Source organism: Bufo bufo, chromosome 1 (genome assembly GCF_905171765.1).
Source record: "Bufo bufo chromosome 1, aBufBuf1.1, whole genome shotgun sequence".
Lineage (NCBI taxonomy): Eukaryota > Metazoa > Chordata > Amphibia > Anura > Bufonidae > Bufo > Bufo bufo.
Genome location: NC_053389.1, coordinates 801,882,087 through 801,907,065, shown reverse-complemented (window position 1 = coordinate 801,907,065; position 24,979 = coordinate 801,882,087). Strand labels below are relative to the sequence as shown.

The 24,979-nt window shown below is 46.3% G+C and overlaps 1 protein-coding gene across 1 annotated transcript in view; it reads right to left on the bottom strand.

Annotated features, from left to right (window-relative positions):
• Positions 1-24,979, bottom strand: part of LOC120987263 (histidine N-acetyltransferase-like) — a 144,540-nt gene that overhangs the window by 37,304 nt on the left and 82,257 nt on the right. The window contains exon 2 of the mRNA XM_040415848.1: positions 13,995-14,210. Within this exon, the coding sequence (XP_040271782.1) occupies positions 13,995-14,207 (213 nt within the window). The 5' untranslated portion in view covers positions 14,208-14,210. The remainder of the gene's footprint in view (positions 1-13,994; positions 14,211-24,979) is intronic.

Here is a 24,979-nt window from a genome sequence, read left to right as displayed (position 1 = left end):
ATGTGTCAGCAGCATGAGGAGACCACAGAGTGTCTCAGTGACATAGTGTTGAGGAGGCAGCAGCATGAGGAGACTACAGAGTATCCCAGTGACAGAGTGGGGTAGTTGGCAGCAGCATGAGGAAACAACAGAGTGGCCTATTTACATAGTGTTGAGGTAGCAGCAAAAGGAGACCACAGAGTGGTGATGTGAAAGCAGCATGAGGAGACCACAGAGTGGCCCAGTGACATAGTGTTGATGTTGCATCAGCAGGAGAACACAAAGTGACCCAGTGACATAGTGTTAAAGTGGCAGCACCATGAAGAGACCACAAAGTAATAATGTGGCAGCAGCATGAAGAAACCACAGAGTGGTGATGTGGAAGCAGCATGAGGAGACCACAGAGTGGCCTAGTGACATAGTTTTGAGGTGGCAGCAGCATGAAGAGACTGCAGTGTGATGAAGTGGCAGCAGCATGAGAAGACCACAGACTGGGCCATTAACATATTTTTGAGGTGGTAGCAGCATGAGGATACCACAGAGTGTCCCAGTGACATAATGTTGAAGTAGCAGCAGCATGAGGAGACCACAGAATAGTGATGTGGCAGCAGCACGAGGAGACCACAGAGTGGCCCAGTGACATAGTATTGAGGTGGCAGCAGCATGAGGAGACCACAGAGTGGCCCATTGACATAGTGTTGAAGTGGCTGCAGCATGAAGAGACCACAAAGTAGTGATGTGGCAGCAGCATGAGAAGACCACAAAGTGGCCCAGTGAAATAAAGTTGAGGTGGCAGCAGCATGAGGAGAACACAGAGTGTTGATGCGGCAGCAGCATGAGAAACTACAGAGTGGCCCAGTGACATAGTGTTGAGGTTGCATCAGCAGGAGACCACAGAGTGGCCCAGTAACAGTGTTGAGGTGGCAGCAGCATGAGGATACCACAGAGTGTTCCAATGACATATTGTTGAAGTAGCAGCAGCATGAGGCCCAGTAACAGAGTGTGGAGGGTGCAGCACCATGGGTAGAGCACAGAGTGGCCCAAAGACATAGTGTTGAGGTGGCAGCAGCATGAAGAGACCACAAAGTATGATGTGGCAGCAGCATGAGGAGACCACAGAGTGGCCCAGTGACATAGTGTTGAGGTGGCAGCAGCATGAGGAGACCACAGAGTGGCCCAATGATGTAGTGTTGAAGTATCAGCAGCATGAGAAGACCACAGAGTAGTGATGTGGCAGCAGCATGAGGAGACCACAGCTTGGTCCAGTGACAGAGTGGAAAGGTGGCAGCAGCAAAAGGATAGCACATAATGGCCCAGTGACAGAGTGTTGAGGTGGCAGCAGCATAAGGAGATCACAGAGTAATAGTGTGGTAGCAGCATAGGGAGACCACAGAGTGGCCCAGTTGAGTGGCAGCAGCTTGAGGAGACCACAGAATGGTGATATTGCAGCAGCATGAGAAGACAACCATGGGTAGAGCACAGAGTGGCCCAAAGACATAGTGTTGAGGTGGCAGCAGCATGAAGAGACCACAAAGTATGATGTGACAGCAGCATGAGGAGACCACAGAGTTGCCCAGTGACATAGTCTTGAGGTGGCAGCAGCATGAGGAGACCACCGAGTGACATAGTGATATAGTGTTGAAATGGCAGCAGCATGAGGAGACCACAGAGTAGTGACGTGGCAGCAGCATGAGGAGACCACAAAGTGGCCCAGTGACATAGTGTTGAGTGGCAGTAGCAGGAGAAGACTACAACATAGTGATGTGGCAGCAGAATGAGAAGATTACACAGTATCCCAGTGACAGAGTGGGGTGGTGGCAGCAGCATGAGTAAAAAACTGAGTGGCCTATTGACATAGTGTTGAGGTAACAGCAGCAAAAGGCGACCACAGAGTGGTGATGTAAAAGCAGAGTGGCCTAGTGACATAGTTTTAAGGTGGCAGCAGCATGAGGAGACTGCAGTGTGGTGAAGTAGCAGCAGCATGAGAAGACCACAGACTGGCTCAGTGACATAGTGTTGAGGTACTAGCAGAATGACGATACCACAGAGTGTCCCAGTGACATAATGTTGAAGTAGCAGCAGTATGAGGAGACCACAGAGTAGTGATGCGTCAGAAGCATTAGGAGACCACAGCATGGCCCAGTGACAGAGTGTGGAAATGGCAGCACCATGAGGAGAGCACAGAATAGTGATGTGGCAGCAGCATGAGGAGACCACAGAGTTTCCCAGTGACATAGTGTTGAGGTGGCACCAGCATGAGGAGACCACAGAGTGGCCCAGTGACATAGTGTTGAAGTGGCAGCAGCATGAAGAGACCACAAAGTAGTGATGTGTCAGAAGCATTAGGAGACCACAGCGTGGCCCAGTGACAGAGTGTGGAGGTGGCAGCACCATGAGGAGAGCACAGAGTGGCCCAGTGACAGAGTGTTGAGGTGGCAGCAGCATGAGGAGACCACAGAATAGTGATGTGGCAGCAGCATGAGGAGACCACAGAGTGGCCCAGTGACATAGTGTTGAGGAGGCATCAGCATGAGGAGACTAGAGAGTAGTGATGTTGCAGCAGCACGAGGAGACCACAGAGTGTCCCAGTGACAGAGTGGGGAGGTAACAGCAGCATGAGTAGATCACAGAATGGCCCAGTGACATAGTGTTGAAGTGGCAGCAGCATGTAGAGACTACAGAGTAGTGATGTGAAAGCAGCACTAGAGACCACAGAGTAATCCAGTGACAGAGTGGGAAGGTGGCAGCAGCATATCGAGACTACAGAGTAGTGATGTGGCAGCAGCATGAGGAAACCACAAAATTGCCCAGTGACATAGTGTTGAGGACGCATCAGCATGAGGAGACAACAGAGTAGTGTTGTGGCAACAGCATAAGGAGATCACAATGTTGCCCAGTGACAGAGTGGGGAGGTGGCAGCAACAAAACGAGACCACAAAATAGTGATGTGGTAGCAGCATGAGGAGAAAACAGATTGGCCCAGTGACATAGTGTTGAGGAGGTAGCAGCATGAGTATACTACAGAGTAGTGATTTGGCAGCAACATGAGAAGATCACAGAGTGTCCTAGTGACAGAGTGGGAAGGGTGCAGCAGCACGAGGAGATCACAAAGTGGCCTTTTGACATAGTGTTGAGGTAGCATGAGGAGACCAAAGAGTGGTGAAGTGGCAGCAGCATGAGGAGACCACAGAGTGTCCCAGTGACATAAAGTTGAGGTGGCAGCAGCATGAGGAGACCACAGAGTGGTGATGCAGCAGCAGCATGACAGACCACAGAGTGGCCCAGTGACATAGTGTTGAGGTTGCATCAGCAGTAGTCCACAGAGTGGCCCAGTGACATAGTGTCTAAGTGGCAGCAGCATGAAGAGACCACAAAGTAGTGATGTGGCAGCAGCATGAAGAAACCACAAAGTGGTGATGTGGAAGCAGCATGAGGAGACCACAGAGTGGCCTAATGACATAGTGTTGAGGTGGCAGCAACATGAGGAGACTGCAGTGTGGAGAAGTGACATAGTGTTGAAATAGCAGTAGCATGAGGAGATCACAGAGTAGTGATGTGTCAGCAGCATGAGGAGAGCACAGAGTGGACCAGTAACATAGTGTTGAGGAGGCAGCAGCATGAGGAGACTACAGAGTAGTGATTTTGCAGTAGCATGAGGAGATCACAGAGTGTCCCAGTGACAGAGTGGGGAGGTGGCAGCAGCATGAGGAGTCCACAGAGTGGTCCAGTGACATAGTGTTGAGGTGGCAGCAGCATGAGGAGACCGCAGAGTAGTAATGTGGCAGCAGCATGAGGAGACCACAGAGTGGCCTATTGATATAGTGTTGAGGTAGCAGCAGCATTAAGAGACCACAGAGTGGTGAGGTGGCAGCAGCATGAGTAGACCACAGAGTGGCCGAGTGACATAGTGTTGAGGAGAGAGCAGAATGAGAAGACCACAGAGTAGTGATGTGGCAGCAGCATGAGGAGTCCACAGAGTGGCCTAGTGACAGAGTGGGGAGGTGGCAGCAGAATGAGGAGACCACAGAGTGGCCCAGTGACATAGTGTTGAGGTGGCAGCAGCATTTGGAGACTGCAGAGTAGTGATATGGCAGCAGCATGAGGAGACCACAGAGTGGCCTATTGACATAGTGTTGAGGTGGCAGCAGCATGAGGAGACCACAGAGTGTTGAGGTAGCAGCAGCATGATGACCATTTGCAAAGTGAATCAGAGGAACTCCCTGCCTCCATCTCCACTGCATACTGCCGCTGTGTGTCTGGGTCGTCTGCCTCCTGTTCCTCATTGCCCTGTAGCTCCTCTGGCTGCTCCTGCTCCTCCTTTTCTGTCACCTGTGTATGAAAACCAGCCATTTCTCTACACATTGCTTGTGCTCGAATGTCCTCTTCCTCCTCCACTTGTTAAGCCCCCACAGGGCTCATGTGGCTGTGAGATATAGTTGCCATGTCTCCTGTCCCCTGGCGAGACAGATTTAGCAGCATCTGTTCCAGTACATAAGTCAGTGGACGTTGAGGACTTTGTTTATCCCTTAGTCCTGACTTGGGATGAGCGAACCCGAACTGTATAGTTCGGGTTCGTACCGAATTTTGGGGTGTCCGTGACACGGACCCGAACGCGAACATTTTCGTAAAAGTCCGGGTTCGGGTTCGGTGTTCGGCGCTTTCTTGGCGCTTTTTGAAAGGCTGCAAAGCAGCCAATCAACAAGCGTCATACTACTTGCCCCAAGTGGCCATCACAGCCTTGCCTACTATTGGCATGGCTGTGATTGGCCAGTGCAGCATGCGACCCAGCCTCTATATAAGCTTGGGTCACGTAGCGCTGCACGTCACTCTGCTGATTCAAACATAGGGAGAGGTTGCAGCTGCGACGTTAGGGCGAGATTAGGCAGATTAACTCCTCCAAAAGACTTCATTCTGTGATCGATCTGCAGCTGTGGATCATTGAAGTGCTAATATCGACTTGCTCACTTTTTTGAGGCTGCCCAGAGCGTTTTTAGATCACTTTTTTCTGGGGTGATCGGCGGCCATTTTGTGACTTGTGGTGCGCCAGCACAAGCTATCACCAAGTGTATTTAACCATCAATAGTGTAGTTATTTTGTGCTATATCCTACATCAGCTGCAGGCTGAGCCTGTGTCACCGAAGTGCATTTAACCATCAACAGTCTGGTTATTTTTTGGCCATATACTACATCAGCTGCAGGATGAGCCTGTGTCACCGAAGTGCATTTAACCATCAACAGTCTGGTTATTTTTTGGCCATATACCACATCTGGTGCAGGCTGAGCCTGTGTCACCCAAGTGCATTTAACCATCAATAGTGTGGTTATTTTTTGGCCATATACTACATCAGGGGCAAGTTGAGCCTGTCACCCAGCGCATAAAAAATAGACCTGACATTTCTATTCAACAAAATTTGTACTGTTTTAGCTGGTCAAGTTATTTGTAGTGACCGTAAAAGCACAGTTTTTGTTCTGGGTTGAAAAACTATTCCCAAATTTGCCATTCTCAAAATAACTAGTTTCTGCTATATGAGGCCTACTTGAAATCTATCCCAAAAAGGATATCTTACATTGAAGGTGCTGAGTCTCATTCAGAAAAACCTAAGACACACGCTAACGTGCAGATAGAAGTCTGATTCTGTGATTAAACCTATACCTGTCACACAGCGCAAAAAAAAACAGGCCTCACATTTCTATTCAACCAAATCTGTACTGTTTTAGCTGGTCAAGTTATTTGTAGTGACCGTAAAAGCACACTTTTTGTTCTGGGTTGAAAAACTATTCCCAAATTTGCCATTCTCAAAATAACTAGTTTCTGCTATATGAGGCCTACTTGAAATCTATCCCAAAAAGGATATCTTACATTGAAGGTGCTGATAGTGTCATTCAGAAAATCCTAAGACACACGCTACCGTGCAGATAGAAGTCTAATTCTGTGATTAAACCTATACCTGTCACATAGCGCAAAAAAAAAACAGGCCTCACATTTCTATTCAACCAAATCTGTACTGTTTTAGCTGGTCAAGTTATTTGTAGTGACCGTAAAAGCACATTTTTTGTTCTGGGTTGAAAAACTATTCCCAAATTTGCCATTCTCAAAATTGTGGTGAACGGGAACAATGAGGAAAACATCTAATAAGGGACGCGGACGCGGACGTGGACATGGTCGTGGTGGTGTTAGTGGACCCTCTGGTGCTGGGAGAGGACGTTGCCCGTTCTGCCACAGCCACACGTCCTAGTGTACCAACTACCTCAGGTCCCAGTAGCCGCCAGAATTTACAGCCATATTTGGTGGGGCCCAATGCCGTTCTAAGGATGGTAAGGCCTGAGCAGGTACAGGCATTAGTCAATTGGGTGGCCGACAGTGCATCCAGCACGTTCACATTATCTCCCACCCAGTCTTTTGCAAAAAGCGCACAGATGGCGCATGAAAACCAAGCCCATCAGTCTGTCACATCACCCCCATGCATATCAGGGAAACTGTCTGAGCCTCAAGTTATGCAGCAGTCTCTTATGCTGTTTGAAGACTCTGCTGCCAGGGTTTCCCAAGGGCATCCACCTAGCTCCATGCGAGACCTGTGTGCCCTGTTGCGTTGTTTCGAGTACTCCACCAACATGGCCAGTGGCGATGACGCCGTTATCAGCGTTACAATACCACTTCTATGTCTCCTTGAGAAAACACTTAGGGCGATGATGGAAGAGGAGGTGGCCCAGGAGGAAGAGGGGTCATTTTTAGCACTTTCAGGCCAGTCTCTTCGAAATGACTCAGAGGGAGGTTTTTTGCAACAGCAGAGGCCAGGTACAAATGTGGCCAGACAGGGCCCACTACTGGAGGACGAGGAGGACGAGGATGAGGAGGAGGTGGAGGAGGATGAGGATGAAGCATGTTCACAGCGGGGTGGCACCCAAAGCAGCTCGGGCCCATCACTGGTGCGTGGCTGGGGGGAAACACAGGACGATGACGATACGCCTCCCACAGAGGACAGCTTGTCCTTACCTCTGGGCAGCCTGGCACACATGAGCGACTACATGCTGCAGTGCCTGCGCAACGACAGCAGAGTTGCCCACATTTTAACGTGTGCGGACTACTGGGTTGCCACCCTGCTGGATCCCCGGTACAAAGACAATGTGCCCACCTTACTTCCTACACTGGAGAGTGATAGTAAGATGCGCGAGTACAAGCACAAGTTGGTAGAAGCGCTACTGAGAGCATTCCCAAATGTCACAGGGGAACCAGTGGAAGCCCAAGGCGAAGGCAGAGGAGGAGCAAGAGGTCGCCAACGCAGCTGTGTCACGGCCAGCTCCTCTGAGGGCAGGGTTAGCATGGCAGAGATGTGGAAAAGTTTTGTCACCACGCCACAGCTAACTGCACCACCACCTGATACGGAACGTGTTAGCAGGAGGCAACATTTCACTAACATGGTGGAACAGTACCTGTGCACACCCCTCCACGTACTGACTGATGGTTCGGCCCCATTCAACTTCTGGGTCTCTAAATTGTCCACGTGGCCATAGCTAGCCTTTTATGCCTTGGAGGTGCTGGCCTGCCCGGCGGCCAGCGTTTTGTCTGAACGTGTATTCAGCACGGCAGGGGGCGTCATTACAGACAAACGCAGCCGCCTGTCTACAGCAAATGTGGACAAGCTGACATTCATAAAAATTAACCAGGCATGGATCCCACAGGACCTGTCCATCCCTTGTGCAGATTAGATATTAACTACCTCCCCTTAACAATATATTATTCTACTCCAGGGCACTTCCTCATTCAATCCTATTTTTATTTTCATTTTACCATTATATTGCGGGGCAACCCAAAGTTGAATGAACCTCTCCTCTGTCTGGGTGCCGGGGCCTAAATGTGTGACAGTGGCCTGTTCCAGTGGTGGGTGACGTGAAGCCTGATTCTCTGCTATGACATGAAGACAGATTCTGCGCTGACATAAGGCCAGATTCTCTGTTACGGGACCTCTCTCCTCTGTCTGGGTGCCTGGGCCTAAATATGTGACAGTGGCCTGTTCCAGTGGTGGGTGACGTGAAGCCTGATTCTCTGCTATGACATGAAGACTGATTCTGCGCTGACATAAGGCCAGATTCTCTGTTACGGGACCTCTCTCCTCTGTCTGGGTGCCGGGGCCTAAATATGTGACAGTGGCCTGTTCCAGTGGTGGGTGACGTAAAGCCTGATTCTCTGCTATGACATGAAGACTGATTCTGTGCTGACATAAGGCCAAATTCTCTGTTACGGGACCTCTCTCCTCTGTCTGGGTGCCGGGGCCTAAATATGTGACAGTGGCCTGTTCCAGTGGTGGGTGACGTAAAGCCTGATTCTCTGCTATGACATGAAGACTGATTCTGTGCTGACATAAGGCCAAATTCTCTGTTACGGGACCTCTCTCCTCTGTCTGGGTGCCGGGGCCTAAATATGTGACAGTGGCCTGTTCCATTGGTGGGTGACGTAAAGCCTGATTCTCTGCTATGACATGAAGACTGATTCTGTGCTGACATAAGGCCAGATTCTCTGTTACGGGACCTCTCTCCTTTGCCTGGGTGCCTGGGCCTAAATATGTGACAGTGGCCTGTTCCAGTGTTGGGTGACGTAAAGCCTGATTCTCTGCTATGACATGAAGACTTATTCTGTGCTGACATAAGGCCAGATTCTCTGTTACGGGACCTCTCTCCTCTGCCTGGGTGCCTGGGCCTAAATATGTGACAGTGGCCTGTTCCAGTGGTGGGTGACGTAAAGCCTGATTCTCTGCTATGACATGAAGACTGATTCTGTGCTGACATAAGGCCAGATTCTCTGTTACGGGACCTCTCTCCTCTGCCTGGGTGCCTGGGCCTAAATATGTGACAGTGGCCTGTTCCAGTGGTGGGTGACGTGAAGCCTGATTCTCTGCTATGACATGAAGACTGATTCTGCGCTGACATGAAGCCAGATTCTCTGTTACGGGACCTCTCTCCTCTGCCTGGGTGCCTGGGCCTAAATATGTGACAGTGGCCTGTTCCAGTGGTGGGTGACGTGAAGCCTGATTCTCTGCTATGACATGAAGACTGATTCTGCGCTGACATGAAGCCAGATTCTCTGCTATGGCATGAAGAGACTTATTCTCTGCTGACATGAAGCCAGATTCTTTGCTATGGCATGAAGAGACTAATTCTCTGCTGACGTGAAGCCAGATTCTCTGCTATGGGACCTCTGTCCAATTGATATTGGTTCATTTTTATTTTTAAAATTTTTATTTTAATTCATTTCCCTATCCACATTTGTTTGCAGGGGATTTACCTACATGTTGCTGCCTTTTGCAGCCCTCTAGCTCTTTCCTGGGCTGTTTTACAGCCTTTTTAGTGCCCAAAAGTTCGGGTCCCCATTGACTTCAATGGGGTTCGGGTTCGGGACGAAGTTCGGGTCGGATTCGGATCCCGAACCCGAACATTTCCGGGAAGTTCGGCCGAACTTCTCAAACCCGAACATCCAGGTGTTCGCTCAACTCTAGTATCAGGCCTACTTTAAATCTATCCCTAAAAGGGTATATTAGATTCAAGGTGCTGATAGGGTAGTTCTCAATAACTTCACATACACGCTACAGTGCAGATACAAGTCTAATTCTGTGATGAACCACCTCAGCCCCTATAGCTTAAACACCCTTAATGACCAGGCCACTTTTTACACTTCTGACCTACACTACTTTGACCGTTTATTGCTCGGTCATACAACTTACCACCCAAATGAATTTTACCTCCTTTTTTTCTCACTAATAGAGCTTTCATTTGGTGGTATTTCATTGCTGCTGACATTTTTACTTTTTTTGTTATTAATCGAAATTTAACGATTTTTTTTGCAAAAAAATGTCATTTTTCACTTTCAGTTGTAAAATTTTGCAAAAAAAACGACATCCATATATACATTTTTCTCTAAATTTATTGTTCTACATGTCTTTGATAAAAAAAAAAATGGTTTGGGTAAAAGTTATAGCGTGAATTTCCGCTTTTTGAAGCAGCTCTGACTTTCTGAGCACCTGTCATGTTTCCTGAGGTTCTACAATGGCCAGACAGTACAAACACCCCACAAATGACCCCATTTCGGAAAGTAGACACCCTAAGGTATTCGCCTTTTGCAGCCCTCTAGCTCTTTCCTGGGCTGTTTTACAGCCTTTTTAGTGCCCAAAAGTTCGGGTCCCCATTGACTTCAATGGGGTTCGGGTTCGGGACGAAGTTCGGGTCGGGTTCGGATCCCGAACCCGAACATTTCCGGGAAGTTCGGCCGAACTTCTCGAACCCGAACATCCAGGTGTTCGCTCAACTCTAGTCCTGACAAATAAAGTGGCCTCCTCAAAGGGCCCGATCAGACGGCAGTTGTCACGCATGAGCTGCCACTGGCTAACAACAAAGTTACACAGGGGAATACCTATGTCCGCCTGTATCAACAAGAATTTGTTTATGACCTTTCTCTGTTCATATAATCAGTTTAACATATGGAGAGTGGAATTCCAACGGGTGGAAACGTCGCATATCAGCCTATGTTGGGGGATGCCGTTCTGCCGCTGTAGCTCAAGGAGGGTGTGCTTGGCGGTGTACGAGTGGCTGAAGTGCATGCAAAGTTTCCTGCCCATTTTCAGGATGTTCTGCAGATGGGCGGAAGACTTCAGGAACCGCTTTACAATCAGATTGAACACGTGCACCATGCAGGGTGCATGGTTCAACCCTCCTTGACGCAGCGCCGATGCCATGTTCATCTCATTGTTGGTCACCATGGTTCTGATTGTGAGTTGTTGAGGAGAAAGTCAGGATTTGATTTCGTAATGAAGGACGCGGAGCAGTTTCCCCCCTGAAAAGTGGAGCGGAGCCTACGGCATATAATACTTCTCTAACAAAGGGAACAGAAAAGGACAAAGGCAGGTTGAGGACAGGTGCCTGCTCCCGGGCCATGCCAACTACGCGTGTTGTGTCTGAAGAACCCACTGACTCTTTGCTCTAGGTGTCTGATGTCACTTGCAAAAAAGTAGAAGACAGTCTCACCCATTCAAGCACCGCTAAGTTGCTGGTCAAGACACGACCGCTAAATGACACTGGAAGCTCAGCCCTCTCGCTGGGACTCCTGCTGCCACCCCCCCCTTCTTCTGCTGCCTGCAACAGAAACATTTTGGCCAATGCCCGTTCCCTTTCAAGGCCCTGTCATCTGCCTGTCTGACATACCGTATGATAAAATAATTAAATTAAAAGGAAATTAATACACCCCAAAAAGCTGTAGAACAATATAACTGCACCCCAGAACGGCAAATAAAACATACTTGTTTTTTCCACTAATACACCCCAAAAAAAGCTGTAGTACGATGCAACTGCACCCCTTTTTTTTTACACTAAGAAAATAAACTATAGAACAATTTATGCTCCAGCAAAGACTAATAATCTTTATTTCAATCACTTTAAAAACTGGGAGTGGACATCCCAAATACAAACAGACGGTTATCAGTGCAGATCTGTCAGTGCCCCTGTCCGATGAACTATTTAGGGAAAACTGTGAGAGAGGTCAGGAGAAGGATATGTGAACACGTTAACGACGTAGTCAAAAAGAATGTCACGCCAGTCGCATCACATGTCAATGAGATTCATGGGGGGGGGATCCGAGATGTTTGAGATTCTCCATACTTGAACTTGTTCCACCATCTCCCCGGGAAGGGGAAGGGGGGGGGTGACTGGGATAGGAAAATCCTGCAAAAGGAATGTGAATGGATACATTGATTCCGATCCCAGTCCCCCCTGGGCATTAATGAGAGACTGACATTTGCCTGCTTTTTGTAAGTGGCTAATTGCATCCACCTGATTATAGCGTGGATTAATATTTGGATGTAATTGATACTGTACTATCTCCTGTCCTCTAAAGGCCTGGCCTGGTGAATTCTGATTGTTCCAAACAGTTAGCGAATTGGATTTTTCGCTTGCGAGATTATGACAACCTCTATACCTTTTAGGTTGAGTTTGATGGTTTTTCAGTGGAGGGACTCTCATCTGCCACATTCACTCTATCTCTCTTTCTTTGTTCATCTGTCTGCCATGTGTTCTAGACCGGTCCTAATCCATTTATATATATACTCGTACATTTTTCATATTTATGTACTAAATAGTATGATATCTATTTGGCTCACTTAAACTTGTTTTCTATATGACATCTATTTATTTTACCTTTGCTATGTATGACCTTAATAAGGGTTAGCGTTAATATGTGATCAGACTCGGGCTATTACTCATAAATGTTATGTGCAACAAGGCTGAGAATTGCCACCTTTACCTGGCAGGCTATTTCTCGATGCCGAGCTGTGGAACGCATTGGGTGATCCTGTGCATCTAGTATCGCCGATCCCTCCCTATGTATTTTTTATTTACATACCTGCGGTGGACTTCGCATAGGCCCTGTTACTAACATAATTACAGACTGGGGCTGACTTTGGTCATATTACTACAATTTGTCTGTAAATAATAGATTGCTCTTCCTGCCATTGGCTATCGATGCCCTATCATATATCTATTGGTATTTATTTCTAGTTGTGGATGCCATGTTACCTTTATATTGGCATCCCTCACCCAAATCCTTTTGACCCCCTGATGAACCCATGAATGGGAGAAATGCGTCGGGGTTTGTTTGCATTATTTAAATCAACGTGTGGATTACGCATTCACTCCTGGGTCCTTTACAATATCGTGACTGTGAGTGTGAATGTGATCCACCCTTAGGCCCTTCTAACAGGGTTGGGTGTTTTTTGTATTTATATTATTTTTTATAAGCACCTTAACTAGGGAACTGTGATTATTCACATTCTTTTTGGTATCCCCCCAGGGTCTCATGAGGGCAATACTAGTCCAGGTTCGAGGACAGGGAGTCCCCACCATTAGGGGCCATCCCTGGGCTGAGGATTGTAATGGGGGGAGCAAAGGGACAGATTTCCCACCTCCCTTTTTCCCTGGGTGCTTATTATTGGTCTGTATACATAAGACCTGCACTGATAACCATCTGTTTGTATTTGGGATGTCCACTCCCAGTTTTTAAAGTGATTGAAATAAAGATTATTAGTTTTAAGGGTTATTTTTTGCTGGAGCATAGTTTTAGATTATAACCCAGATATATAGTAATATCTGCTAATTAGCTGGATTTGTCTATAGAACAATTTAAATGCACCGCAGAATGGTTAATATGACGTACATATATTTCCTATTAATACACCCCGTAAATGGCTGTATCACACAGAACTTGCACCACAATAACAAACAAGGATATATCATATAAATTCAAACCTAAAACCAGCAGTAACATTGCAAATTAGATCCCCAATAAATGCAGCAAGGTGTAATAGAATTGCTCCTATTACTCAGGCTGTAAACTCCCCTACTGAACCCTGTTTTACATAAATGCTGTGGAATGATTCCTCCGTATCCTTTCCCTACACCTTGAATAATCTTTCCCTGAACTTGTATATCGTTTTTTCCGACACAATAAAGTCTTTCCTACCACTGTCCCTAGCGCCTGATGACGTCTCTCCCTGCACTAAGCACACTGGAAAATGGCAGAATCCAAGATGGATGAGGCTATTTATAGGGCTGTAACATCACAGGGCTGGCTGGCTGCTGATTGGCTGCATGGATGGCATTGTGGGTGATCCCTCATTCCCAGAGTTCTTTGCTCCATGTCCTAACACGTGCAGCATCCATTTTAGGGAAAAAAAATGTTGAAATTTTGATTCAGTGTGAACCGAATTTTTCCTAAAATTTGGATCAAATTCCACTTTATCAACTTCGATTCACTCATCTCTATCTCTAATATGTATGGAGATCCTCACTTTCAATTTTGGGGGAAGGATGAGTCATTTGGTATTTTAATGTATCCAAACCTTTGTTCACAAAGAACATAAAGCACTATCAATGGTGTCGGCCATTGGTGCCTTATTTCCTTCTCCCCATTGATAAATATATATTTTTTTATAAATGTGCCTTCTTCAGGCACCAAGAATATCTTTCCTTCTACTCACCACTTTCCCTTCACACTTGGCAAGAAACATTCTTCTCTGGGGTTCCTCCAGCCATTTATGGTAGATGAAAGGCAGATAGTCCGTTCCGTTGTATATCCCACCAGAGATGGACATCACTTCTTCATAGTCTTCAGCTGCTGCAGGTACAAAATCAATTTGTGGAACAGATGTCTCAACCGACATGGTGTCACTGCACAATCCAGTTGAGTGCATCTGCTGAAAGAAGAGAAGAAGAAGGTTATGAAACCAGGCAAAGTTAACCAAGTACAGTCCTGATCAAAAGTTTAAGACCACTTGAAAAACTGCAAAAAATCATATTTTACATTGTTGGATCTTAACAAGGTTCCAAGTAGAGCTTCAACATGCAACAAGAAGAAATGAGAGTGAGACAAAACATTTTTTGAGCATTCAATTAATTGAAAATAACAATTAAACTGAAACAGGATGTTTTTCAGCTGATCGAAATTTTAGGACCACATGCCTTTAAAAGGCCAAATCTGTGCAAAGATGTGGATTCATTGTCATTTTCTGTCAGGTAGTCACACGTTGTGATGGCAAAGGCAAAAAAAACTCTCCCTTTTTGAACGTGGTCGGGTTGTTGAACTGCATAGGCAGGGTCTCTCACAGCGCGCCATCGCTGCTGAGGTGGGACTCAGTAAGACAGTCATTTGGAATTTCTTAAATGATCCTGAGGGTTATGGAACAAAAAGTCAAGTGGAAGACCCAAAAAAATTTCATCAGCACTGAGCCGGAGGATCCAATTGGCTGTCCGTCAAGACACTCTAAGTTGTATCCTTTTTGCTGCGGCTGTCTCCCTATCCCAGCTCATAGGATGTGTCCTTTCTCCTGCAGCTTTCTCTTTTTCACAGCTCAAGGTTGGAGTTCACTTTCTGATACAACCCTCTCCCTCCAACTGTAGATATGGCTAGTGGCAGTTAAAGGATGCAACTGAGCATGCGCGACCACGTAAGTGATGTTACTAAGGATAACAGAGAAATTAGGAAAGCACAAACAGAAGATGGACTATATAGACCTTGTTGAGGACACCCAATATCCTCTTCAATCGTATTTTTGTTAGACCTGTTTCTTGGAGAGGTATAACAATATAGTATGAAGAAAACATGCACAAAATTGTGACAAGATGTCTTTGTCTATTTCAGCTCTTTATCTACCCCTGTCTATCATAGTATTAGGTTAGACCCCTTGGGATGTAGGTTGGCAGCATCAGATATGTACACCCAGATAGATAATACCATAGGTTCATCTTTTATTCAGTGGAAAACCAGATAAATTGCAGACCTATGACAAATCTGTCTTTGCTACATTGATCAAGATCTGCTAAGTTCACTGATTGAGAGTTCTGGAAATTTAACTTAAAAAAATAAAATAAAATACAATCTCACAAGTCATTATTTTCCCATTGAAATGATCATATGAATGGAACTAGGCGACTCATGGATTTTATGTTTTAGAAATATAGGAGGAAATATATTTAGAAAGCCGCTTTCTGTGACGGTCTTGACATCCCCTGCACCGGCGGAGGGTGTACCCAAGTTGCAAACAGATATGATGCCACTTTTCAGGTGCAAGAAAGATGATAAATCTCCCCTATAATGTTGTTGGTAGGCATGGATTCCAGCATAATAGATTTGAATAGTCACATGATTGGGGTCAGCCTATTTCAGCTCCATGGTACCAGAGATGAAAAGACCCTTCAGATAAATATAAAACCATACCGCTCATTAGAGAGAATGACGCCGTATTCTTATAAACGATGGAGCTGATTGCTCCCAGACTGATCTCAAGTGCACACAGATGTCTTCCGAAAAAAGCTAATGCGTAAATCTGTCTTCTTTCCCCAGAGCAGTACTTCTGGCTGGATTACAACAGAATATTAATAGATATCATCTCTGTCTCAGCTCAACATAAACACTCAAGTGGTAGGACTTCACAGGAGATGAAATGACAGCCATACGATGATTGGTTTCCATGGGTCTTGTGTGGTTCTTGAACTACTGGACCCCATTCTTTGGCACTTCATATTAGATTCTTGATGGTGTCCTTCTGTACTTTATTGTCACCACTTTAATAGAGATTAGTGATGAGCGGCAGGGGCAATATTAGAATTTGCGATATTTCGCAAATATTTTGGAGAATATTCGTCATATATTCGTGAATTCGCGAATTTGAGATTATATTCTTGATTGCGAAAATCGGCAATGTATTATTCGCGTAATGCGCGCAAAATATCAAGTAGGCAACTTTTCTATTCGTTGCTAGGGATGTTGCTAAACTGTGACAAAGCCTTCTCATTGGCCCACAAGCTAGAAGAAAGGAGGGATGATCACCTGAAATGTTCTGTGTTAAAAAACAAAACAAAAAACTAATAGAGATGTGAAAACACCCCCATGTTATGGTTAGGATTTACAAAAGGGTCTAATATGAATTTGCCCAGCAAAGTTTTTTTTTGTGAAATCTAAAGAGAACTTACAAAAAGAATAGAGAGCACATTGTAGGACACATTTGCCCCCTATAGTAATGAAGAAGGATGAGTATGATGGGACATAAATTCAGAAATCAGATGACACCCCTAATTAAATGTAGGCCCCAAAACAGCCCCAAATACATTTAAAATCACAGGCTAAACCCTGTAAGTATATTAAACCCTCAGAATTAATTCTGATACAAACCCAGACCTAAACTTAATTCACAAACCATACACCTTAAAAATCTCTGACCTCAAAATTAATTCAGACCTAGGGTTGAGCGAACCCGAACTGTAAAGTTCGGGTTCGTACCGAACTTTAGGATTTTTGGACCCCGAACCCGAACATTTCAGTAAAAGTTCGGGTTCGGCGCTTTCTTGGCGCTTTATGAAAGGCTGCAGAGCAGCCAATCAACAAGCGGTTAACTGTCTGACCTTAGAAGCCATCACAGACATGCCTACTAATGGCATGGCTGTGATTGGCCAGAGCAGCATGTGACCCAGGCTCTATATAAGCTGGAGTCACATAGCGCTGCATGTCACTCTGCTGTTACAAGTGTAGGGAGAGGATGCGGCTGGTGATTTCAGGGAGAGAATAGGAGAGAATCTAACTCAGCGATCTACAGAGAAATAGTTGTGTGGGTGCAGGGCACTATCGTTTTACCCTGCCCTGAACCCATTGACCAAAAAAAAAAAACTTTTATAATTCTGTTAGTTAGGTAGGTGGCGGCGGCGGCGGCCATTTTATGCAAGCTCAGTGCACCAGCACTGCATCTGAGCTTTTGGGACATTGCAAATCACAATTTTTATGGCAATCTACAACATCTGGATTAGTCAGTGTGCAATTTAAGCTAGAAATTCACCCATCATTTTCTGGGGTTTTAAAAACACACTTTTTTGCCAAAAAACTGTATTTTCCTGATCTGCAACTGTTAAATTCAAGTTTATTATATACAGCTTTTATATTCTGTTACCAAAAAAAACACTTTTTTGGCAATCTACAACATCTGGATTAGGCCGAGTTCACACGAAAGTGTGTGACCAGTGCCCGTGCTGCGGCCCGCAAATAGCGGGCCGCAATGCACGATCGCCGGCCGTAGGTCAGTCGCATCGGATCGCGGACCCATTCACTTTAATGGGTCCGCGATCCGCCCGTTCCGCTAAAAGATAGGACATGTTCTATCTTTTTGCGGAACGGAAGTACGGGACGTAACCCCACGGAAGCACTCTGTAGTGCTTCCGAGGGGTCCCGTCCCGTGCGGCCGTTCCGCGATTCCGGATTTGCGGACCTATTAAAGTTAATGGGTCCGCATCAGTAATGCGGAATGCACACGGATTTGTGGCCGTGTATTGCGGCCTGCGATTTGCGTGTGAACTCGCCTTAGTTAGTGTGCAATTTAAAGTAGAAATACACCTATCATTTTCTGGGGTTTTAAAAACGGTATTTTCCTGATCTGCAAGTGTTAAATTCAAGTTTAATATATCCAGCTTTCATATTCTGTTACCAAAAAAACACTTTTTTGGCAATCTACAACATCTGGATTAGTCAGTGTGCAATTTAAGCTAGAAATACACCCATCATTTTCTGGGGTATTAAAAACACACTTTTTTGACAAAAAACACTATTTTCAGGCCTTGCAGCATCAGCACGTGTGAAATTACAGGCTGATATAATGCTGTCAAATTCAGTTGTTAAACAAATTTAGTTGTCAGCCTTTGATGCAGATGTCATTGTGAGATACACCCTTAATACATTTGGGTTAGATTCAGAGATTTGAAATACCGCCATTTGGTGCAACAATATTGAATTCAGGCCTATAATGGTTCAGGCCCTGTGAGATACACCCTCTACATACAGGGGTTTGATTCAGGCATTTGAAATACAGCCATTTTGGTCAAAGAAATCTTTAAAGGGTTTCTATCACTTGGTATGACATAATTAGCTGTCAGACACTAGCGATCTGCTATTGTCTGCTCTGGCCAACCATCCTACTATAATCACTTGTGGGGCAGCGGTTTTGCTAAAAAACTAACTTTTATAAATATGCTAATGAGCCTCTAGGTGCTATGTGGGCGTCATTAGCACCTAGAGGCTCCGTCTACCTTCATACACAGCCGCCGCCCAGCGCGTCCCTCCAGCCCGCCCATGTCCTCCTCCGTGTGACGCAGCGGACGAGTTCTCGCGCATGCGCCGTGTGCGGCTGTATTCGGCGCATTTGAGATCTCAGCTCGGAGCGGTCAGACATTCAATGCGCATGCGCCGAATACAGCCGCGCATGCGCATTGAATGTCTGACCGCTCCGAGCTGAGATCTCAAATGCGCCGAATACAGCCGCACACGGCGCATGCGCGAGAACTCGTCCGCTGCGTCACACGGAGGAGGACATGGGCGGGCTGGAGGGACGCGCTGGGCGGCGGCTGTGTATGAAGGTAGACGGAGCCTCTAGGTGCTAATGACGCCCACATAGCACCTAGAGGCTCATTAGCATATTTATAAAAGTTATTTTTTTAGCAAAACCGCTGCCCCACAAGTAATTTTAGTAGGATGGTTGGCCAGAGCAGACAATAGCAGATCGCTAGTGTCTGACAACTAATTATGTCATACAAAGTGATAGAAACCCTTTAACTCAGGCCTACACTGGTTCAGGCCCTGTGACATACACCCTCTAAATACAGGGGTTTGATTCTGGCATTTGAAATACAGCCATTTGAAATACAGCCATTTTGGGCAAAGAAATATTTAATTCAGGCCTACACTGATTCAGACCATGTGAGATACACCCTCTACATACAGGGGTTTGATTCAGCCATTTGAAATACAGCCATTTGAAATACAGCCATTTTTGTCAAAGAAATATTTAATTCAGGCCTACACTGGTTCAGGCCCTGTGAGATATACCCTCTACATACAGGGGTTTGATTTAGGAATTTGAAATGCAGCCATTTGAAATACACCCATTTTTGGCAAAGAAATCTTTAATTTAGGCCTACACTGGTTCAGGCCCTGTGAGATACACCCTCGACATACAGGGGTTTGATTCAGGCATTTGAAATACAGTCACTTTGGGCAAAGAAATATTAAATTCAGGCCTACACTGATTCAGACCGTGTGAGATCCACCCTCTACATACAGGGGTTTTATTCAGGCATTTGAAATACAGCCATTTGAAATAAAGCCATTTTGGGCAAAGAAATATTTAATTCAGGCCTACACTAGTTCAGACTGTGTGAGATACACCCTCTACATACAGGGGTTTGATTCAGGCATTTGAAATACAGCCTTTTGAAATACAGCCATTTTGGGCAAATAAATATTTAATTCAGGCCTACACTGGTTCAGACCGTCTGAGATACACCCTCTACATACAGGGTTTTGATTTAGGCATTTGAAATACTGCTATTTGGTGCACCAATATTAAATTCAGGCCTACACTGGTTCAGGCCGTGTGAGATACATCCTCTACATACAGGGGTTTGATTAAGGTATTTGAAATACAGTCATTTTGGGCAAAGAAAACTTTAATTTAGGCCTACACTGGTTCAGGCCCTGTGACATACACCCTCTACATACAGGGGTTTGATTCTGGCATTTGAAATACAGCCATTTTGGGCAAAAAAAAACTTTAATTGAGGCCTAGTCTGGTTCAGGCCGTGTGAGATACACCCTTTACATACTGTCGTTCTATTCTACTATTAATTAAACAGCCATTTAGGGCAAGATCTTAAATTCGAAAAATATGAGGAGAGCGTCAGATAAGGGATGTGACCCTGGTCGTGCTGCTGCTGGTGGACCTCCTTTTGCAGGGAGAGGACGTGGTCGATCTGTGCCAGCTACACGCACAAGTGAAACCCCTTCTTCAGGTGCGAGTAGGCGACAAAACCTGCAACAGTATTTGGTCGGGCCTAATGCTTCTCTACGAATGGTGAGGCCTGATCAAGTACAGGCGATAGTAGATTGGGTTGCTGACAGTGGATCCAATTCCTTCACATTGTCTCCCACCCAGTCTCTTGCTGAAAGACCACAGTTGGCACCTGCAGCCGATGTCCATCAGTCTTTCACCTCACCCCCTTGCAAATCAGCCAAGCAGTCTGAGCCTCAAGTCATGCAGCAGTCTCTTCTGCTTTTTGATGACTCTGTTAGCAGGGTTTCCCAGGGCCATCCACCTAGCCCTGCCCCAGAAGTGGAAGAGATTGAGGGCACCGATGCCCAACCACTTATCTTTCAAGATGAGAAGATGGGAGGACCATCGCAGCACGTCTCGGATGATGACGAAACAGAGGTGCCAACTGCTGGGGCTTTCGAAAGTGTGCAGACCGACAAGGAAGGCAGGGATGAAGACTGGGTGGAAGGTGATGTGGAGGACGATGAGGTCCTCGACCCCACATGGAATCAAGGTCATGCGAGTGACATATGTCGTTCGTAGGAAGAGGCGGTGGTCGCACAGAGCCACCAGCACAGCAGAAGAGGGAACAGGGTGCAAAAGCGGAGCGGCCATCCTCTAGACAGTACGCCTGCTACTGCCCACCGCAGCAAGGGACCGAGCACACCAAAGCCAGCTCCAAGGAGTTCCCTGACGTGGCAGTTCTTCAGACAATGTGCTGACGAGAAGACACGAGTGGTTTGCAGGCTGTGCAATCAGATCCTGAAGCGAGGCATAAATGTTCTCAACCTGAGCACAACCTGCATGACCAGGCATTTAAGTGCAAAGCACGAGCTGCAGTGGAGTAGACACCTCAAAAACCAAGAAAGGTCTCTGGCTCCTCCTGCTTCCTCTTCTGCTGCAGTCTTGGCCTCTTCATCCACCTCTGGAGTGACAGTGCCAACTGCCACCCTGCAAACAGAGGATCTGCCAGCAACACCAACACCTGGGTCACCAAGCATCTCCACAATGTCCCACGGAAGCGTTCACCTCTCCATCTCCCAAATGCTAGAGAGGAAGAGGAAGTACCCCCCTACCCACCCGCGATCCCTAGCCCTGAATGCCAGGATTTCTAAATTACTGGCCTTTGAAATGCTGTCATTCCGTCTGGTGGAGACGGATAGTTTTAAAGACCTTATGGCGGTGGCTCACACAGTACATCGTGCCCAGCTGCCATTTATTTTCAAGGCGAGTCATCCCTTCCCTGCACAACCAAGTAGGGGACAAAATCAAGTGTGCACTGCGCAACGCCATCTGTGGCAAGGTGCACCTGACTACGGATACGTGGACCAGTAAGCACGATCAGGGCCGTTATATCTTATAACAGCACACTAGTAAAATTGCAGTGGCGGCTGGGCCTGAGGCGGATAGCAGTTTAAAGCATGTCCTTCCACCACCGAGGATTGCAGGGCGCTTCAGTTTGCCTCTTGTTGCTTCCTCCTCTTACTCTGCTTCCTCATCCTCTACCAGCTCCTCATCCAGTCAGCGTAACACCTTCACCACCAACTTCAGCACAGCCAGGGGTAAACGACAGCAGGCAGTTTAAAAACTTATCTGTTTGGGGAACAATCCCCACACCACGCAGGAGCTTTGGACGGGCCTTGAACAACAGACCGATGAGTGGTTTGTGCCAGTCAGCCTCAAGCTCGGCCTGGTTGTGTGCGATAATGGGCGAAATCTCGTAGCAGCTCTGGGACTAGCCGGTTTGACGCACATCCCTTGACGGGCGCATGTGCTGAATTTGGTGGTGCAGAAATTACTTACAAATTACACCGATATGTCAGAGCTGCTGCATAAAGTGCGGGCCGTCTGTGCGCGCTTTCGGCGTTCTCACCCTGCTGCTGCTCTCCTGTCAGCGCTGCAGCGTAACTTCAGCCTTCCCATTCACCGCCTCATATGCGACGTGCCAGCAAGGTGGAACTCCACCCTGCACATGCTGGCCAGACTGTGCGAGCAGCAGCAGGCTATAGTGGAGTTTCAGCTGCAGCACACACGGGTGAGTCGCTCGGCGAAACAGCACCACTTCACCACCAATGACTGGGCCTCCATGCGAGACCTGTGTTCCTTGTTTCGAGTACTCCACCAACATGGCCAGTGCCAATAACGCCGTTCTCAGCGTTACTATCCTACTTCTATGCCACCTTGAAAAAACGCACCTGGCGATGATTGAAGAGGATGTGGCACAGGAGTAGGAGGAGGAAGAGGGATCATTTCGTAGGGTTTCTGGCCAGTCATTCCCAAGTGGCTCCGAGGGTGGGTTCCTGCACCCATCAACCCAAGGTACACAATTGTCCAGACAGGGCACAGTTCTGGAGGATGACAAGGTGGAGGAGGAGATGGAGGAGGAGAAACCATGTTCACAGCAGGGTGGCACCCAGACCAGCTCATGACCATCACTGTTGCGTGGCTGGGGGGGATACAGAGGACACAGACGATACACCTCCCACAGAGGACAGCTTTTCATTGCCTCTGGGCAGCCTGGCACACATGAGCGATTACATGCTGCAGTGTCACCGCAACGACTGCCGAGTTGCCCACATTCTAACTTGTGCTGATAACTTGGTGGCCACGCTGCAGGATCCCCGTTGCAAGGACAACGTATCGTCCTTAATTCCTTCACTGGAGCGTGATCGTAAGATGCGCGACTACAAGCGCACGGTGGTAGACGCGCTGCTGGTGGCATTCCCACCTGACAGCGGGGGCACAGTGGAAGCACAAGGCGAAGGCAGAGGATGAGTAAGAGGACGCCAACGCAGCTGGGGCACCGCCAGCACTTTAGAAGGCAGGGTTAGCATGGCCGAAATGTGGAAAAGCTTTGTCAGCACGCCACAACAACTAGCACCACCAGCTGATATGGAACGTCTTAGCAGGAGGCAGCATTTCACCAACATGGTGGAGCAGTATGTGTGTACACGCCTACAGGTACTGAATGACGGGTCTGCCCCCAACTTCAACTTCTTGGTCTCCAAATTGGGCACATGGCCTGAACTTGCCCTTTACGCCTTGGAGGTGCTGGCCTGCCCTGCAGCTAGTGTATTATCTAAACGTGTGTTTAGCATGGCAGGGGGCGTCATAACAGATGGGGCGTCATCACAGACAAGCGCAGCCGCCTGTCCACAGCCAATGTGGACAAGCTCACATTCATTAAAATGAGCCAGGCATGGATCCCTCAGGACTTGTCCGTACCTTGTCCAGAATAGACATGTATACCGGCACTAAGCAGCCATTGTTATACTGCAGCGCAATTGCTCATGTTTGTATTTTGGATATTTCACACTCTTTTAGAGTGTACCCTAATTTTAAAAAATTAAATTAAAACCAAAAACCTGTGTTGGCTACCTCGTCCTCCTCCACCGCCACTTCCACCTACTCCGCTACATTCACCGCCTTCTCAAACTCCTACTCCACATGGAACTCCACCTCATAAATCAATTTTTTATTTTATTTGTACGTATTTTATTTTATATTATTTCACTACTTTGTCATTTACATTTACGGGTGAAATTCACCAATTTTTTGGTGTATAGTACCACTGCTATACCTAGTAGGCCGGTTAAAAAATAAATAAAATTGTCATTAACATTTTCGGGTGAAATTCACAAATTTTTGGGTGTATAGTACCACTGCTATACCTAATTAATACAAAAATAGATTACACAAGGAATAGCGTGAAGCGGTGGTGAAGCCCCTCACAAGAGCTTAACTCAGAAACTAATAGAAAACCTATAAAGGAACACTGAGAGCTAATAAGCTGTAAAAATATAGTTTTATTGAATGTATAATTAAAAGCATACAAAGAGATGACAGACAAATGCACAAAGTGCAGTACAATCCTGGGAGAATTTGTAGAGTACAAAAAATGTAAAAAGAAAAATGACCTGAGTATGAATACTTCTAAATAGGACAAAGCTGCCGTATGAAATATATATTGAAAGGGTACCCACTATTGGTAAGAGTACAGGTAATATCATCAAATATAAAGTGCAAGTGCAAACTGTCATATAAGCAGAAAAAAGAGAGGTAACCCTCCAATGTGGGTCTTTGAATATATATATATACCTATTCAACTAAATTGGGCGGATAGTAAAGTGCATGTGCAAGTTACAAAACAATTACAAGAAAAAACACATGATAAATGTTTAGTCAGGAAGCAAAAGACCGCAAAAGGTATAACAGGCAAGCAGGTAAATAGAATGAGGTCACGTACCGTATATAAAATAGTAACAAGTCCACACCCCGACGCGCGTTTCGATTTGAAACCTTCCTCTGGGGGTGCTGCTACACTGCTATACCTAGTAGGCCGGTTAAAAAAAAAAATTGTCATTAACATTTTTGGGTAAAATTCACCAATTTTTGGGTGTATAGTACCACTGCTATACCTAGTAGGCCGGTTAAAAAAAAAAATTGTCATTAACATTTTTGGGTAAAATTCACCAATTTTTGGGTGTATAGTACCACTGCTATACCTAGTAGGCTGGTTAAAAAATAAATAAAATTGTCATTAACATTTTCAGGTGAAATTCACAAATTTCTGGGTGTATAGTAACACTGCTATACCTAGTAGGCCAGTAAAAAAAAAA